The sequence below is a fragment of the Lepisosteus platostomus genome, chromosome 14 (assembly GCF_059453375.1).
Source record: "Lepisosteus platostomus isolate fLepPlt1 chromosome 14, fLepPlt1.hap1, whole genome shotgun sequence".
Taxonomy (NCBI): Eukaryota; Metazoa; Chordata; class Actinopteri; order Semionotiformes; family Lepisosteidae; genus Lepisosteus; species Lepisosteus platostomus.
In genome coordinates, this window is record NC_142624.1 from 35,803,394 (window position 1) to 35,821,680 (window position 18,287).

Here is an 18,287-nt window from a genome sequence, read left to right on the forward strand (position 1 = left end):
ATTGTCACGACGGAAAATATCTACCGATATCATATTATGACGAAAGAGATGAATTAAGGAGAAAACAGCATGCTTAAAGACAGTGCAGTCAAGGAATAGATTCGTCATTTTGTTGACAGTTTACGCTTCTCACTCGTAGGGCATAAAAATAATATTTCCCTGTATACACCATTTTAAAATCCTGATCCACACCTCACGCATTTAGAACAATCTCTATGTGCAGGCAAATGTGTGACCGGCCGTTACTTTGAGTATTATTAATATATCTCCGGAGCGGAGATATCCACACATTGCTTATAAGGAATTGTTTCTGTTTTTCTGCTTGTGTTTAATTAATAACGGGAAACATGAGAAAGATTGCAAAGCAGATTTGGTTATGTGGCTTATGTAGCGACTTCGCTTTTAATGACTAATTGATCGGTGGATCTCATCCCTGAAAAGAAGGGTACTGGCTTCGACAACATGGCTGGCCAGCGCGCTGCACACCCCCACAACCCTCGGTGTAAAGCAGCGCCGCCTGTTCCCGGGTTTTAATGTCAGCAGAGCCACAGTGAGATCTCTGGATGATATCTGTGTACATGTGTTATTTAAATTAGATTCACTCGGAAATTTGTCAAATGTGACAGTTCGATTCAGACTCCTGGAATCCAGCCATTCTATGCCTCAGAAGCTTATTTAGTCAGGTTCAAATTGGATTCAGATATACGTTTCTATCTCATCGGCAATCTGTAGTTGCTGGAATAAATATACTTGCACTCTCCATGCTGGTATATGCCTCTGATTAGAAAATGTCCAAGGTGTGTTAAAAGCATGGCATTTTAATTACTGCACTGCAAGCAAGCCACTTTAAATCTATTTCACTCCTAAAGTCTCTCTCTCAGACGCCGTAGGCTTATGGTAACACACACTGCTTTGCACAAGTCCTCACCGATAACAATTCAGTGTGCCTTGACATTCTAATAGAACACTTTCCCAATGAACACAATTGAGCTGGGCACTGAAGCAAAAATCATTAGGTAAGCAAGATAATCAAAATGGAATCAGCCATTATCCACAGCACATCTGTGTACGCTACACACTGACAAATCCGAGGTCTCTGAAGAACCTGCTATATTTCCAAGAGGATAATGCACCGGTTGTCACGTTTCCCATATTCATTTTCATGGGAGTGAGATGCTGACTTTGCAGCTGCTCAATCAGTTTATGAATGTGACCCTCAGAGGGGCAAACCACTATCAGAACCATAGAACTATGTTATCACCATTATTAGGAAGCTTAAACAGTAGCCGGCTATAGGAGACACCAATGGAATTGGAAGCTGATTGTGATTGATGTGTTCCTATTAGCTCCTCTGTTATCTCTCTGGATGGAGAGAACAACCACTGAGTTGTAACACAACAGATTACCTGGGTTTCCAGTCCTAGACGGATGTTTAAATAAAATATAGACCCTTTTACCAAGACACTCATTTTCTCTCGGAGGTGCTCAGATAATTTCATGTCAGCTGCGATTTGCGGTGACTCGCCACTCAATAAACATCTTATCATTAATATTTTCTTATTCTTTATAAGGAGCATTTCTTTGAGGTTCGCATCACACACCGCCCCTAGGAACGGTTTTGAGGTCCAAGGTGCTTTGCTGTGAAATTCCCCCCTCCGTTCCGGTGTGCTTTGCCAAAATGATTGATTGTGACTAGCGGACTGGGTGTCCGGCATTACCCAACAAATGACTTTGGCCCCTAACAGCAGACCTTGGCCAGACAGAAATCAATATTTCACCATTAAAATCTATCAAAGAAGAGTTAAAGCACCAGCTGTCTCTGCCGCCTTTTTGCAGTGTGCGAACATTAAATCCGACACTTGTAGTACATGAGTAATCAATATATAGTAGTTCACAGATCATTTGTGGTCACCTTTTAGCTGTGATGGATGCCATGAATAGTTGTGATTTATTTTGTCACACCATTAAACAAGATTCTGTCGAGTTCCTTCCTGATTTCATTTAGGGGATCATTCTTCACACTTCATAAGAGCGAGAATGAGCGAAAGGCAAGAAGAGGGAGCCCAGTCCTTCCCATTTTCTCAATAAGTCACTCCATACAGATTCTGTGTCCTACAGCGTGTGTAAATTCCTCAGAGGTAGGACAAACGGAACTGCTCACTGCCTGGCATATAGATAAAATGTTAAGCGACCTATGAAAACATATTTGCCTATTCTCCTATAAATCACGTGGCTTAACCCCCCACACTTCTTTTAAACTCTCCTTCATTCACATTTGTGAGGTTTGTTTTGTAAATGTACAAGTTAATACCATGCAAGATTAAGGGGGAGACGAAAAGGAGCCTTTGTGCACAGAAGGCTTTTTAAGTCTATTGCTTACTACTTTCCGTTTACAAAAACGGATAAATAGCAGGGCATGGAAAAACAGAGGAAGTGGAACCAGCAATGCTGCTCTTTCTCTTAGGTGCAATTTGTGAGAACGGGCAGGTTTGTCACAGGCTCCGGTGAAAAATATCATGTGCCCGCGACGCAGGGTGGGGGTAATTGTGGGAAAAAGGGCAACAGAGGAAGCAATTTCTTGTACTCAGCCAAAAGTGCTTTATCACTTCTCCCTCACGTCAAGGACAGCCCCTCCATCCCACCTCCGATCTCAGCCCGGCCCCTTCTATCACGGGGCCGCGGCTGCACGCAGGGCTGAAGACAGGAGGCGCCAGCCTGTCATGGACTGGCACAGGCTGGATAAACAGCTGTAAAATCTGTTGTCTTCTGAAAAGATCCCCCTGCTCACCTGGAGCCCTGAGGATTGATATATACCGTGTTTTTTAAAAATGGATGTTGACAGTGTTCGGGTTCTGAAGCCAGCTTTGTAGGGATTCACCTGCCCCTGGTGTCCAGTTCGACATTTAATTAATGGAAATCTGGCTCCATGTCAAAGATATCCATAGCGACTTCTTAAATAGTCCGCATTTTGCAAGGTGTATATATTTGTCTTACTTTTTTAAAATTACAACTAATGATGAACAATTTTCTCAGCAGCAATATACTTTAAGATGGAAGCAATAATGATCTACGGGGCTTCTATATCTCTTTGAGGTGAGTCATCAAAAGAGCAAAGCTAAGCTGTGCTGTACCTGCGACACTGGAAGTATTCAAGTCAGAGAACCACAGTGTTTACCACGCGACAGTGCTGCTGAGGGGTTAACTGCCAGAGCCGTGAACAAAAGTTCCCACCAAACACCAAAACGGCTTATGCTACAGGTTTGAAAGAAAAATTGGATTTTTGAGATTCCACCTTCAAATTCAAGGTGACCCATATACTGAGAATGTGAAAACCAATAATACAGTACATACATTTAAAAGGTGACTTTTGTTTCCCCATTTCCAAAATCAGAAAATGTGCTGACAGCCACTTACGTGGTTTAACACAGCAAGTGATACACCAACCAACTAAAGATTAACAAGGGACTTGCATAACAATAACAACAATAGTATTCTGTCCTTGAAGCTTTAATGTATTAAATTTTCTTTAAGAGAGGATGGCATGGCATCCTGCGTACAACAAGGCTTTAAATCCAGATTATTAATCTTAATTATTTGTACGCGTAAGAGCAGGCAGTAGGAAGCAGGTAACATTAATCTACATTAAGCCTGCAGAGGCACTGCTATAGAATTTATGCTGATTCATGTCCTCCTGGTCCCTTCCGCATGTACATGCAGGAGTAACCATGGCAATTATATCTCCAATAAGGGCTGAGAGCCCAATCTGCATACCGCTGCTGGGGGATAAAAAAAATATCATTATCCCCTGTCAATCACGATGAAGCCGTGATAAGCTTGTAGGAGGTGCGCTGCACGTCTCCATTCTACTTTTCTCATTTCAAGGCCTTTAAATATTTGGTTACCCCTCCCTTGTGAAGCACTGTTTTTTTCTTCCTCACTCCTTTCATGAAAGAAACAGAAGAAACCATTAATCTGCTGGATGTATTATTTAATACAGATTAAAAAACATGACATACGGACACAAACCTTGGTACAAAAACAGAAAGCTCCCTTTTTTATATCCCGTGCGATGATACTTCAATTAAAATACGGATTATTATTATTCATTCTGAATGCTGAAGAGGGCAATTACTCGATTCCTAAAAGTCCCGTGGCTGTTCTTTTTTTAACCAGATTCCACTGTGCTCTTTGAAAATTACAGACGGTTCTGTCCAGCCGTCTGACATCGCTCTGCTTGCAAACAGGCTGTTTCTCAGAGCAGGTCCTACAGCTTCACGGGCTCAGACGTGTGTGCAGGGGCAGATGCCTGAATAAAGTCTGGTGTCAACAACTGTACTTTAAAGTCAAAATCTTCAAACACAGGGAGGACGCTAAGGGGGGACAAAGCGGCCCTCCCCCAGTCTAAACCCACAGTTCATATTTACTTAATGACTTCTCGACAAGTTACTTTGACAGCACAAAACCTGAACACAGTACATTAGTAACAGCACATCAGTATAAGGCCCAAATAACTGCATGTACTGTACATAGGTTTTTTCACCATTTCAAAACAGACAGGACAAACGTGAGCAGAGGCTCCCATGTCCCTGAAAGCAATCAGCAGCAGCTTGTCTGAGCACAAAAAATTCAGAACCAGTCCAACCACAAAATGTTGACAGCAAATAATGTACAAATGTTGTACAGCACAGAAACTATCACAATAGATGGAACTACTCGGGAAGGAAACACCCTGATGTAAACTGAGATGTCCTTCATTTTAAAAGTCACCAGGCGTTCATGAGCAATTAAAAAGTGTGCTAAAAAAAACGCTACTTGATTTCCATTATGAAGGCATATTTTTGTTCCATTATTTCACAAATGTCAAAAAGACGTACATGAATAAAATTTAAATTGAATCAGTCCCATCAGTGAGAGCAAACATTTGTCATGAGTTTTACAAGTAACAATACTGAATGAAGATTTAAAACGAAGACATTTGCAACATTTCCTCTTCATCACTGACCTAATGCAGCTCATTAAGCTTTGATGCCTCCCGTCTTTTATACAATATATAACAAAACTGACAGATTAGCACTGTTCTTTTCACCATCCATCAATAAGCACCCCAGCGATAGTTTACTCTGCACAAGTAATTTCTATAGAAGAATACTAAAATGTTTTTTACTTCTTCTTACTTCTTTTAATTAATCCTTAATTATTACAAATGGAAATTTCTTATTAAAGTTCTGCTTTTTCAAGCTCACTCAAATCTGATTCATTTAAATAGATTTAAATGCTATTTTAAAACAAGCTAAGCAATCCCTTATTTTGCATCTTGTACAATTCCATGCGAAGATCACTGGACAAGTCTGATGCAGAATGCTTCTAATTTTACTGGCTCCAGTTCAGACACAATTGAACACTGGTTGAGGATTGAATATAAACCAGACTGATATTTTTCTAAAGCATTACTCCAGCTTGTTTAGATAAAACTGTGTTCAACACTTCTTATGTCTGTTATCTATGTGCACACAGAATTCAAAGTATGCAATTCCTCATTTATAATGGTAGAAATGAGAAAAATAAAGACTACTAAATAACTACCTCCCTTTCCTAAATGGAATTACAACTTATGTACCTATATACTCCAGGGATCATCTAGGGTCAAGCTATATACTGGAGCCAATGTTTGATGAATTATTATTAGTATAACAGTACATGTGTGCATTTCTTGGGCAGAAAGACTACAGAATCATAAAAAGTTGTGAAGTTCTGAAAAAAAAGCCTACATTACATGTAGATAACGTTATCAATATATATAGCAAACTACAGACACAAAACTACATTTTGAAAAGCAAAGTACAAATGTTCTGAACGAAGATGTATCTGATGTAAAACAGTTTGGCACAACATAGCCAAAGGTCTCAAATTATGAGCTGCAGTATTAAGGATTCTTTTAAATTATCAATGGTCTATTGCATACTGATGAACTTTGTCATCAGACTACCTTATTTTTTTTTTAAAGTAGCAATCACAGATTGCATTGACGAATACCGCACAAAAGAAACAAAACTGCAATGCTTGCAATTTTTGTAATTCAATATCATACATCGATATATACGTTTTACAATTTGGCATTTTTATCTAGTCAAAATGCACAGTACAGTTAGAATAAAAATATGAACACAACCTAAACTGCAGTCTTCAGTCCTGGTGTGTCTTGTCTTGAACAACTTTGCATTCGTACTGTTCAAAGAAAAAAAATATTTTGTTATATTGCATAATACAGAAGAAATTACATTTCAAGGCTTACCTTTAAAAGACATCAAAGCTTTCCCTAAAACCAACACTACCGGTACTGCAAAAATGAGGACCACTACATTCTGTATACTACAGAGTTTTACACAGGTGGAAGACACCACTCAAAGCTACAGTATGTCATAGGGAGTTTGACAAACTAACTTCAACAGGCTTTTAACTTTATATCCATTTAAACTACACCTTTACTACATGTAAAAATAAAAATATGTTTTAAAAAAATATGGCACTTACCATGGCTAGCTGGCGACCTATATTACCCATTGTAATTCCTCCAGCAAAATATATGCAAGGCAGCCAGGACCGTATATACAGAAAATCTGGAGACGTGTACCTTCAAGAAAAAATTGATATGCGCACTTTACATACAGATCTGCTCATCTTAAACCACGCGTCTCACAGAAAAGTGATCAACTGGAAAATATGGAAGAGAAGGTAACATCTTGGGATCACACAGGATTATCTGAAAAAGCAGACAACACACATCAACTGCCTGCCTCCTTTCACTTGTGCCACGTTCTCTATTTTATAGAGAGCCACCAGGATTACATTGACCATGAACTCTATCTACCGTAGAGGACATTAAAGTCAAGAAAACCCCACTGTACAAAAGGTACAATTCGGCACAGCGAATGTTAAATAGCTTGAGGCGTCTGCAGGCCAATCCACCTTGTGCTTTCATGGTTTTATGGATTTGCTCTTTAAATTTGAATGGCACATTCTTGGAAGCACCCAATGACCAAAAAAATAAAGGAGACAGTTTGCGTCAAACAGGTCGCTTTACAGCCAGCTAAGTCTTTACAAAAACAGCTGTTGTCCAAGGTTCAAATGCAAACAATAAAAAGTAATACTTACTGGAAAACACCATTATATACTAATAACTGAGTGGCTAAGGTTGCAAGGAAGGCGATGCCCATTCCCAGCCCAAACCCACTGCGGGATCTGTCAAAGGTCCACCACAGACCAATAGAGAGGGCTGCAAGTGTAAGAGACAGCTGCATATTGTTTGCAAAATCCACTTTCTGAAAGAAAACATTTTAAGGAAAACTGTGTAAATAAAAACAGAAGCCAGAAAATCCAGTCTCTCCTGATGGGAGGGAAGGTGTGAAAAGGCTGACTTAGTCCAAATCTGAGAAATACGTTCGTAGATCTAAGACCTTTAGATTAAGGGCACGGGCATTTCTTAAATTAAGAAAGTGGAGAAAAATAACCCCCCACCCTGCAAAGTCTGAACGTTTGAGCTTTTAAAACTTTGAACCACGGAAACGATTTTCTCCACATGTATAAAGGAATGTGTCACATTTTTCTGGAGCCAGATAAAAGGTAGTTACGTGTAGCCTGCAGCAAGAAAAAAGGATACAGCACTCGCATGGTTTATCCCTACAAAGACTGCCACACATCGCATCACGCTGGACCACTCTCTTTTAAACTTGTGAGGCTCTCCCAGATGATTGTCAATGCATGGGTACAATAGGCCTATTACAGCTGCAGAGAAAGAAAGACAAAAGAAACAGATGAAAAAAGGAGATTAAAATGACCTCCCCAAAACTCTTGAGGTCCTAGGTGTTATTCCTGTCCAACCGTGTCCCCACTGCAGTGCAAAATAATGTAACAGTTGTATCATTGTGGCTTTCATCCTGCTGTTATTTTTTTCTTTCAACGTGCAGCAGACCACTTTTGTGTAAACAGCAAAAATGACCTGCTGTGCAATAATCTTCAAAACCTCTGTGCCAAGAATCTGTAAAAGCGTTTATCTTAATAAACCCAAGTCCCTGGCACTCTCAAGGAGGGATCAGGAGATAAGTTTATGGAGACAAACTATTAAGCTAATTAAACGTAATCCACTTACCGTGAACCTTATCAGACCCAGCTAAATCTTGGATTTGCATAATTTAGTAAGGCAACGTCAAAAAGTTAATTTACCACCCAGCAGAAATGTTCAAACTTAAACTGAAAAAGTAAACTCAAACAGATTACCGTTTCATGAATGGAAAGGTTAAAATACAAAAAAAGGCTTACCACCTGCCATGTTACAGAATATGCACAGTCAAGCTTGGATATACTGTATGCTTAAGAATCTTGCCTTGTTTTGTATAATAAATAAAATTCCATTACATGAAGATTCACAGGCTAAGGTTAAACAACTTTAACAGTGAACAATTTCTCTTCCGCAACATGAATTTCTGAAAACGCTGTGCTCTCCAACACAGCCATTGCCAGCATGAAAACTAATACTGCTTCTGGCATTTTAAAGAAAACCCCTTAATGTCAAACATACACTCCCATCAATACAGTAATTCATCTTGAACAGAGTGGGGAACTTACTATATAACAAATGCCGTAACAGAGGAGGACACTACATAAATCTTTTAACAGACCAGTAAAATTTTTAAAATGACCCAGAGACATTGTGTCACAGAAATGACGCAAGGGAAAAGATGAAGGCAAGAAATGCAAAGTGTCAAATGTGAACGATGGTGTTAGATCTGTTAAAGTATGCGTTGTATCTCAGAATAGCGCCGAAATCTTAAAAAATCAATGAGACAGCTGCAGGGTCCAAACAAATTGTCTTTTTGTGCATGGCGGTCTGGAACCAAGCTCGCTGGTCTAGTACAGTAACTTCATATTTCAACACATGATCCACAGCACACTGCTGACCTTGTAAAAGCAGATCTGGAATATAAAAAAAGCTAGTGTAACACCCCAAGCAGTGAACTAGACTGGTGGAGTCACAAGAAGAACGTCTTTGAGGAAATTAAGGATTACATGGACCAGCGAGATGCGAAAAGGGCAGCCACATGTTTTGCTTGGCTGTGGGAGGTCTCGTTTGGACTCTGGGAACAACGCTCCATGCAGAAGTCCTTCAAACGCGTGACAGTGTGGTGAAGAGAGAAAGCACTAGGTATCAGGTTTTATAAAAAGGCCACAGCACAAAACCTGACTTCTTATAAACAGCAGCTGCATTAAAAACCTCTAGACACAATATATGTAGATGTATTTTTACATTTACCATATGCGCATCTTTGATAATGCTGTCACAGATAACCATTTAACCATTCCTAAGAAGTATGTTCCAGTGCCTTCTGTACAGCTATGCAGCTCTATGCAGTCTTTCTGTCTGGAGAGTTCTTAGCCAATGTTGGACTGAAAACCAATGATAAGAATACACTATGAGCCCAGTTGTCAGCTACTAATATAGATGCCAAGTAAACTGGTGAAAAGTCTTCCAGGTCAAATTAAATGTGAAAAGACACTGTGCACCACGTGACTTTCTTGGAAAACAAGTATTTAAATATAATCACGGGGTTACTTTATGATAAATGTACACTGTCTGGGAAACACACTAAATATCTACCAGATATATATCATAAAGGTAATAAAATATTTAAATCGGTGGCTGCAACAGTATTTATGTTTCAATAAAAAGATGAATAGCTGAATGATTGGATGCACAAAATGTGTGTATTCCCAAAAGTACAGTGAAATAGTCTCAGGCTTAAAGTTTTATACTGAAAAAAGGCAGAAAAGTCTTCTGTCTGGAGAGGAAAGGTTCCAGCTGTTTGCTGCTAACAGGTGCACGTCTGAGGAACTTAAGAGTGGATAAACCTCCTTGGCCAAGAGTGAAACAAGCTGGAGAGTCGAAAGGTTTAGAGATTAAATGGTGACTTGTGTTGGCACAGGGAAAAAAATACATCTTGATTTACTAAACTGTCTCATGCAGCTCTTTTGAGGTTAACCATAGTGATAGGGCTAGGTTTTCATGCTGCTGGTATTCAAGTGCAATTTGGTCAAATGAAATCCAACTCTGGTTAAAAATAGGTAAAGGAATGCAACAACAAAAAACATTGATAAAAAAAGAAGAAATATTTGTAGAAAGATGCTTAAATTAGCACACTTCATTTATTACAAAGTGTTACAAAAATATGATTATGTAAAAGGCTGACATACTTGGTTTTATTCCTAATAGGAATATTGGGAAAATTCCAGTTTTGTTCTTATTGTATCAATATGCAATGACAAAATGCTGAACCAAATTCACAGGACAACAGATTCTGTGCTACCATCACGGAGACCAGGCCTGTTGGTCTGCTCCATCAACTACATAAACATGTGCTACTTTCTTGGGCAGGATTAAGGAATAAGGAATTACAAACGATTAAGGAACAAGTAAAGGTTAATCTCATGCCGAAAGTAGAAAGAACACAATAATTAGGCTGTCAATCTTTCTTCACCTCACACCTGAAGAAGGTTTAACCACCCAACAGTTTTTTTTCCAGTGTAGAACGAGCCTTTGCTTTTCTCGTCGCAGCCCTTTGCAAAGGACTAATCTGACTTGGCCAGTGCTCTGCACGGAGCATCCAGAACAAGCAGAGCTTCCATTTAACTTTGTCTCCAATTACGTGCAGGTAAATATTAGCTACCCTCTTCTGACTTCCAAACGTTCATTATCAGGAGGGCACCTAATTAAATTAAGGTTCCGCTTTGTTTACTGTTCTGGTTCCGTAACTGTTTGGGGAAAAAAATCCTGTCTATAGTCAAGGTGTCAACCCGACAAAAATCATATAGACTCAGTAGAACTGGATTTATGGCTGATATTGGAATCCCCATCGCTTCCTAAAGGCTTACCTGAAGCCGTTCCACAGCAGGGAGGGACCCACCACGCAGAGGAGAAGATGCTGGCAATCATGTCCGGAGGGAAAAGCGTGACATTTCTCTGAACCTGCAGCAGGTTCAGCACCAGAGCAAGGAAGACCCCAATGGAAAACAGGACTACTGCCCGGATGACCAAGTTCGTGGCGCGGTTGGTCACGACGGAGATGTACGGGCCGCGGACCGTCGGCGCGGACGGCCGTCGCGTCAGCTTGGGTGCTTCAGCCATTTCTGCCAAACACGGCCCCGCGAGCTGCTCTCAGAACACTAAGGCGTCTCCCCGCCGACAGCCACCTGCGCACTGGACACGGTCAGGCATCACTGCAAGCCTGGCGTCAACGAGAAAACAACAACAACACTGACACTCACCTTGGTGCACGCGTCAAGAAAGGTAACGGACAAAACCGTCTTGTCAGAGGTGATCAGAGGCATTTGTTCCTATTTTGTTTTTAAACAAGGGTGCTCAGTCCCACAGCCATGAGGTCTTCACCAGAGGAATCAGACAGAATTCAAAATATTTCATTCCTCTAAGGCCAAAATGGGAGAAAACAGCAGATTTATGTCAGTCGCCACTTAAATCCCATTATCAGGTTCTCTTTTAACGCATGTAGACAATTTTGCACATCAAACTGCATAACAGTTGTTTAAATTCTCAAAGCACTGCTTAGTCTGTAGTCTACATGGTATACGTATCCAGTTTTACAACTACAGGAAAGCTGAAGATATACAACCAAGAGATAATAAAGAGAGGGGAACATTAGATTCAGCTGGTTAAACTCTATACCAAATCTAATTGTACGCTGTCTGGACAGGTGAAGAATTACAACTCAAATATGTCATGTTTTTTTTTTTCTTCAAAAAAAGGCAGAGTATTACTGAATGCCAGACGCCTGAAAATAATGCCTCTGAAAAATCGTAAATTACATACTCAATAAAACATTGCTTCACCCAAAATAAATGGATTAATAGTGAGAATGGCTTCCAAAATAGAGATTACAACTCCAAATAGCCCTTTAACCATTTAAATGCAACTGACTGTAAAATAAATATGAAGCAACACCTGCTTCATGCTAGTGTTTTAGTTTCGGTGTCTGGGTAACAAGTACTATCGAGTGAAGCCTTCAAGAAACTCTTCCATTAAATGGCCTTCTTTGGGTGTTTCCTTCATGTTCAGTGTTGCCCTCAAACGGTTTTACAACACTGGTCAGTTTTGAAAGCACCATGGGAGAGTGTCTCCAGTTCTGCACGATGGTCATGGACCATATACCTGTTAGGGTGTGAACGCAGAGAGGCGAGTAAGGAAGACAACAGTCTAGATGAACCCCAGCGTGCAATAATAGTACAGTTACAAGCGAACTGACCTCACATCTGCAACATGTTCGACATGGTTACTGCTTCTTCGGGTTTGGTACGTTTTGTAGCAAACCTGTGTTCAATCACAGCCACCGCAATGGTCTTGTAAGCAAGAGTACCCCACTTGAATAATGCCATTTCCTCCCCAAAAACCATTTGGCCACAGCTCCCTTTGAAAACCGGATTTACAGTCAAGCTTGTCTAGTCTTCCACTTCGACAGAATACCTAGGAAGACGTTGTTTTGGTACTTTTTGTGTGTGAATACACTTCGCAAGACCCCACTTACTCCAGTGTCAGTGAGTGGATTTGTGTTGTTTTAAAAGAAGAGTATGAATCCAGTGATTCTGAGCGAGTGAAAACACAGAAATCATGGGTCTGAACGGATTGGACTGCGCTTCGCCACAGGACGGGAGAAACGAGCATGGCAAAACCCGAGTTAAGACAGTAAAGGAGGAGTCGTGCATGAGTCTCGCCAGTCTGTCCTGGATCGGAAGAAAGGGATCAATTTTAAGGCACGTAAACACTTTAAAATATGGCCCGTTACAGCTGTTAACTCTTCCGTCTGGTCACACAAATCCAGACAGGCCAATCACACCGGGCAGGCCTATGAAGGACAGGGGACAAACTTACTCGTCAAAACGATTGATATTTCAAATAAACGTTAACAGCTCTTGCATTTTCCCCATTCCTATAAAACGCGGTTTAAAGCAAACACCACTTATTAAAAATGAAACTGCTGACAGGGGGTACTGAGATCGAAACAGACAGTAACCTTACACAGCAAAGCGGTTTTCTCTTTCGGAGTTCTTACCTCATCTCTCACACACAAAACATTTATCCCTCTCATGCGAACTAACGCGCACCTAAAGACGCGAACGATCCCTCGGTTCGGAAACTTTCGTTAGCGGAAAGATTAAACCTAGGCTGAAAATAAAGTTTACCGTGTTTACCTCGGAGGACCACATCACTTCCCCGTCACTCTGCGATGTGCACGGCGCTCAACCTCCAATCAGGGTCGAGCGGCGTGACGTCATTTCCTAGCAAGAGCCCGCAGGCGCAGTGCAGTCGCATGTATGAACCAGGGAGTCAAAGCAGCCCTGAGGGATGTGGTGGAAGTTGTTGTCTTTATTATTATTATTATTATTATTATTATTATTGTTGTTATTAATTATTATTTAAGGATGGAAAAACCTGGTACAGAGCATCGTAGCTGTAAGAGACAACAGCTGTTTGTGGCCACTGACATTCCATGATGTTGCAAAGAATGATGGTTAATTGGTTTGTAGTTCAAGACGGGGTGCCAGTTTGAAGTACCTGAGAAATATGCCAGAAACAGATTTATATATGTCGTAGTAAAATGAGGTGGACAGTTAAGTTACCATGACTAAATCCTATAGCTGGGATAACAGTTGGGCACTGTCTTTGGTTCACCAAACCAGCGTGCTCTCTTTCCCTTCTCCAGCGAATAACTGTGTTTTGCTCTGCCTATCATCATCTTCTTTCTGGGGAATTCATGATTTGGTTTCCACCTGCCCTGTGATTTCCATGCCTCTCCAGTTGGCCTTGTCGTCAGCGTACATCTTGTTAGCGTGGAAACAGGGGATTTAAGCGCATCAGTCCAGCCCAGGAGTGCCAAAGCTGGCCTTGGCGAGGCTGGGTTTTAAACAGGAACAGGCATGATATCGCTAATTCCCCCCTTTTTAAAATGTACTGTTACTTATCCACTTCACGAAATACTTATTTAGTGAACTGCGGATTCCCAGCGGGCCTGTTGCTGGTATTTCATCCTTATCAGGTTACTGGTTAGAACACAACAGCACACAGGTGCACTATACGTTACAAAGCTGAGCCATTCTCTTCATTACTTTCCATATTTAAGTTTTTAATCTGATAATGCCCTGCATATGGATTTTGTGATACTATAGATTATTTGGCTTTTGGCCATGGCAGTGACAAAAAAAGCATTCAGTAATTCTGTGAGCTTTAACTCTGCATCGCCCTGGAAAGATGATATATTGTACTTTCATTTAAAAATCAATTGAAATTGAAATATTGAAAGGCGATTTAGATAATTCGATTTTTTTTTAGTTTACAGTTTATTAATGCGAACAATATTGCACGAGAACAACTTGCGATGTTTTGGAAACTGGGCATGGCTTTAGCAACATTGACACAAATTTCACGAGGAGATGAAGCCGGGAAATCCACAATAATATATATTATGTAAATATTTATGTGAATTATGAGGGTGTAATATGGATTGTAATGAAGTTCTTGACTGGCGTGTTTATGCTTCATATTCCAACTCCTATTTTATTTTCAGGGTATTCTTATTAACTAAAATGTAGTATATACTGTACGTTGATAATAGATTTCTCATATTTAAGATCAACATAGTTATATATTATGTAATTATAATAATTCTACAAATTGATCATATATTTTTTTATTTGGTATTCATGGGATGCACATTTAGAGCGGAGAAGAGTGTGTCAGAAAAGATCATTTCAACAAAAGTTGCCAAACAGTGTTCAAAATGGACGTTGGTAAATTGCATTTGTTTCCCAGAAATAATGGGTTAATGAAAAGTGTTTAAAAAAAAATCTGACGATAAGCTTTGTGTTGTAATACTATGTCAACAATGTAATGTAAGCCCCTTTGTAATTAATACATATAAAATTCCAAAATGCAAGTCTTTACACATCTTCATTGTTTATCCGCAGTGATAATTTAGCCTTTTCCCCTAAGCTACTTACAGCTACCACCATCATTCCAAATGACAAGTGACTGTTGTGCTGTTGATTCTAATTAGTAACCAATTAGCTCATTATTGCTCTGGTTAATTGCATTTTGCTATTAGGTTACTTCGGTAATAAGGACTTTATAATTAAAAGCATGCACTGAATAACATTGATTAAACAAGAGCCTCTAAATGAAGTACGTATAAACACATATACAAAGCCTTGACTTAAATAAATAGACATCCTCCCAGATTAAAATCAGCCATTTAATTCCCTTAAACACATTGTTACCTAATAGGATACTGGCAGAAGCCAATGGAAAATCTTCATAGCACTGCACATTCAGCTATTAACTTTAAACATGGTGACAGCCTTTGAGTATCCAAGATACCTCAAAGGCCGAAACTGGTGCTGTAGAAAGGAGTCTCGAGAGATTCTTTAAATGTTATCTCCACGGTGTGGTATAAAATGCGGGAGCTGCAAGACACTGAACACGTTCCACACACTGGGCATGCCATTTGGCACACAGGACCCTGTGTGTCTCGGGCAGTTCTCACAGATGCATGTGGTCCCATCAAGCACTGGATTACTCATTGATCCATAGTGTAATATTGCAGTTTGATTTTTTGGGACCCATTGAGAGCATGTGATCTATCTTTGACAGATTACTGTGAAAGCATTGCACTCCCAGAATTCTAATTCCATCATAAGATTAGTGTCTGTAGGTGTGTGTGTGCTTTTACTAGTTTCAAGATTATTGTGATTATTGATTGTGATTTTGAGGCAATTCTCTTTGTTCGAGGGGATAAGAGCATTGATATTGTAAATGAAGTTACAGTGCAAAACAGTTGTGAACAGAAGTAAAGTGATTCACTGTCAATCAATATTAGTTGCAGCTATCTAATAAAAGCAAATTGAACTGTTTCTTTATCTGCCGAGTTATTTCAGATTAAAGTATTTCATATTTTCGTTTACTGGAAGGAAGGAGCATGCCATGTTTCAGGATATCTGTGTAAGCTCAATGGATGGTACAGTGTAGCGAACAGCATAATCCGACAGAGTGTATTACAAATACTGCATAAAAGTATAATAAGTGTAAAAATAAACTGCAAACTAGAGAACTAGGATTTCCATAATCCACTTTGATTTCTTTAGTTCCATAACTTAAGCCTATTAGACCACATACTAGAGCAAATCAAATTTGTTAAGTGAACACTCATGAGTAACTTGAAAGGAATCATAAAGAAAAAAAAAATCTGAAGCAATTACAGTTGCTCAAAATCTGTGTATTACATGGTATTAAAAGTACCCAAAGCACAGAACAGTAGAAAGGAATTTAATTACTATGCAAAGAGCGTCCTTTGGAAGAAGGCAAAGGAGGATTTGATTCATTTGTTTTCAAAGAAACAATCTGAGGAAGGGAAAAATATTTGTATTGGTATATATCGTGTACCCATCCACTGGGTAGCAGAAAGCTGCTTATTTTATAATGGTCACAGGACCAAAAGATACTGGAGACATAAAGTGAGATAACAACAGGGCTGGGATGGCAGTCCAGTCTCAGGACACGCACACAAACCAGGCGCACCCGTCGAAAAGCCATGCAAGCACAAGGGGAACATGCAAGCTCCACACAGACAGTTGTATGAAACCGAGACCCAGCATCTTAGAAGACAGCAGTGCTAACAGACTCACCACTGTGTTGATGTATGAATGCCCCTTTTCTAGCCTTGGATTGACAAAGACTCCTGATTATATTTACCTGCAGTATAATGAACTTAAAAAAGAAAACAAGACACCGAATTTACTTTATATCAGCTGAAACAAGTTAAAGGTAAAAGGGCGATAATAATGAAAAACGATATGCCACACCGGCACTGTGCAACACTCCAGAGTAAAATCAGAGTCTGAAAATGTGAAAAGTGAAGGTAATGAAGTGGCGACAGAGATGATGTAAAATATTTTACAGTCATCTGATGCTTGCTCCCATTCCGTTGCGATCCGTATCGACGAGTCCGAACCTACAGCCAGCACCATTTGCCCAATGTGCAGCATGTGTTATCTCTCTATAAAGAGGAACATTATCGCTTGTTAATTCATTTAGAGCATTCAATGGTCAGTTCTTATCAGTTAATGCACTTTATCACCTGCACTTCAGGCTAGTGTTTCAAAACCCTTGGAGATGATCAGCACTCTGAAGTGAGGGCAAATAACCTGCTATTAGGCGCTGGGAGCAGGGAAAGAGTTTCAACGATAAGTGAGAGTGGTCAAGCACCCGATTCATCATCCTGTTCACTCCAATGCGGAGAGGCCCTTTTTATCAGCACTATTTGCACCAATGTCATAACCTCTGGTATAAATCTTCTGTCAGGGCTCCTGTTCGAGTGAGCTCCCTCGCCCCATTACAATCCTAGCCCCCACATAATCACTCCTCGACCTTTGGATGTCTTTAATTAACCTTTGACCCCAAACATGTAAGCCCTGGTAGATTCAATTGCTGAAAGCCAATAAATGTGCATATTACACGATTCGCCTATCTGGCATTCAGTTAGTGTTTTTAAAATCAGACAGGATCTCAAATAACTGTTAAAAGCACCCCCTAATTTACTCATTCTTAGGTGTGTGCCTAAATTATGGTAATTTATAAATATCCCAAAGTACTTTCATTTAATGTCAGAATTTGTGTTGGATAGAGGGCATCAGACAGTTGATACTTATGCTTTCAGGGAGGCAAAACATTTTGTTGTTTTATGTATTTGTGGTTAAAGGGTATTTCAGTGCACATTTGCACTATAAGAGAGAAAAAGAACCTTCAGTGGCACGTTCTCTTCTGTCTAAACAAATCTGGGTAAAATGGTATTAGTAATTAGTCATTTTAATAATTGTATTTTCGCACATAGCTGGGAAGCTTGAAGAAGTAGGAAGTTTTCAGATCAGTGAAATATTTGTGATTTTTAAAAAAATAAATACAAGACTATTTACTCCTTATGTGAGTTACAATATTTTCCTTCCTTTAATAAGATAGTATAGATACAAAACCTAGTATTTGATCCACATATGATTGAAAAATATTGAGACATCATGGACTGATTGGCTTTAAAACATTATCAGATGCCATCAGTATTCCTTTTTTCCCCCATATTATGCTTCCAAGATAGGTCTGTATCTTAAAGAGCATATTTTTCATTTCAATCTTTTCTACAAAGCGGCACACTATACTTAATACAATGTATTATTTTCCTGGA

At 39.6% G+C, this 18,287-nt stretch overlaps 1 protein-coding gene across 4 annotated transcripts; it reads right to left on the reverse strand.

Annotated features, from left to right (window-relative positions):
* Positions 1-3,971: 3,971 nt before the first annotated feature.
* Positions 3,972-13,331, reverse strand: insig2 (insulin induced gene 2). Of its 4 annotated transcripts, none has more exons than XM_088606011.1 (6): positions 13,252-13,331; positions 10,924-11,276; positions 7,658-7,782; positions 7,153-7,319; positions 6,532-6,631; positions 3,972-6,225 (listed from the first exon to the last, which is right to left on the reverse strand). In XM_088606011.1, exons 2-6 carry the CDS (start codon positions 11,174-11,176, stop codon positions 6,184-6,186), a joined length of 687 nt encoding a protein of 228 aa, XP_088462137.1. In that variant the 5' UTR covers positions 11,177-11,276; positions 13,252-13,331; the 3' UTR covers positions 3,972-6,183. The 4 variants fall into 4 exon arrangements, with proteins under 4 accessions (XP_088462137.1, XP_088462139.1, XP_088462138.1 ...); XM_088606013.1 differs by having other exon boundaries at positions 13,243-13,302; XM_088606012.1 differs by having other exon boundaries at positions 13,113-13,252.
* Between the last annotated feature and the right edge of the window lie 4,956 nt (positions 13,332-18,287).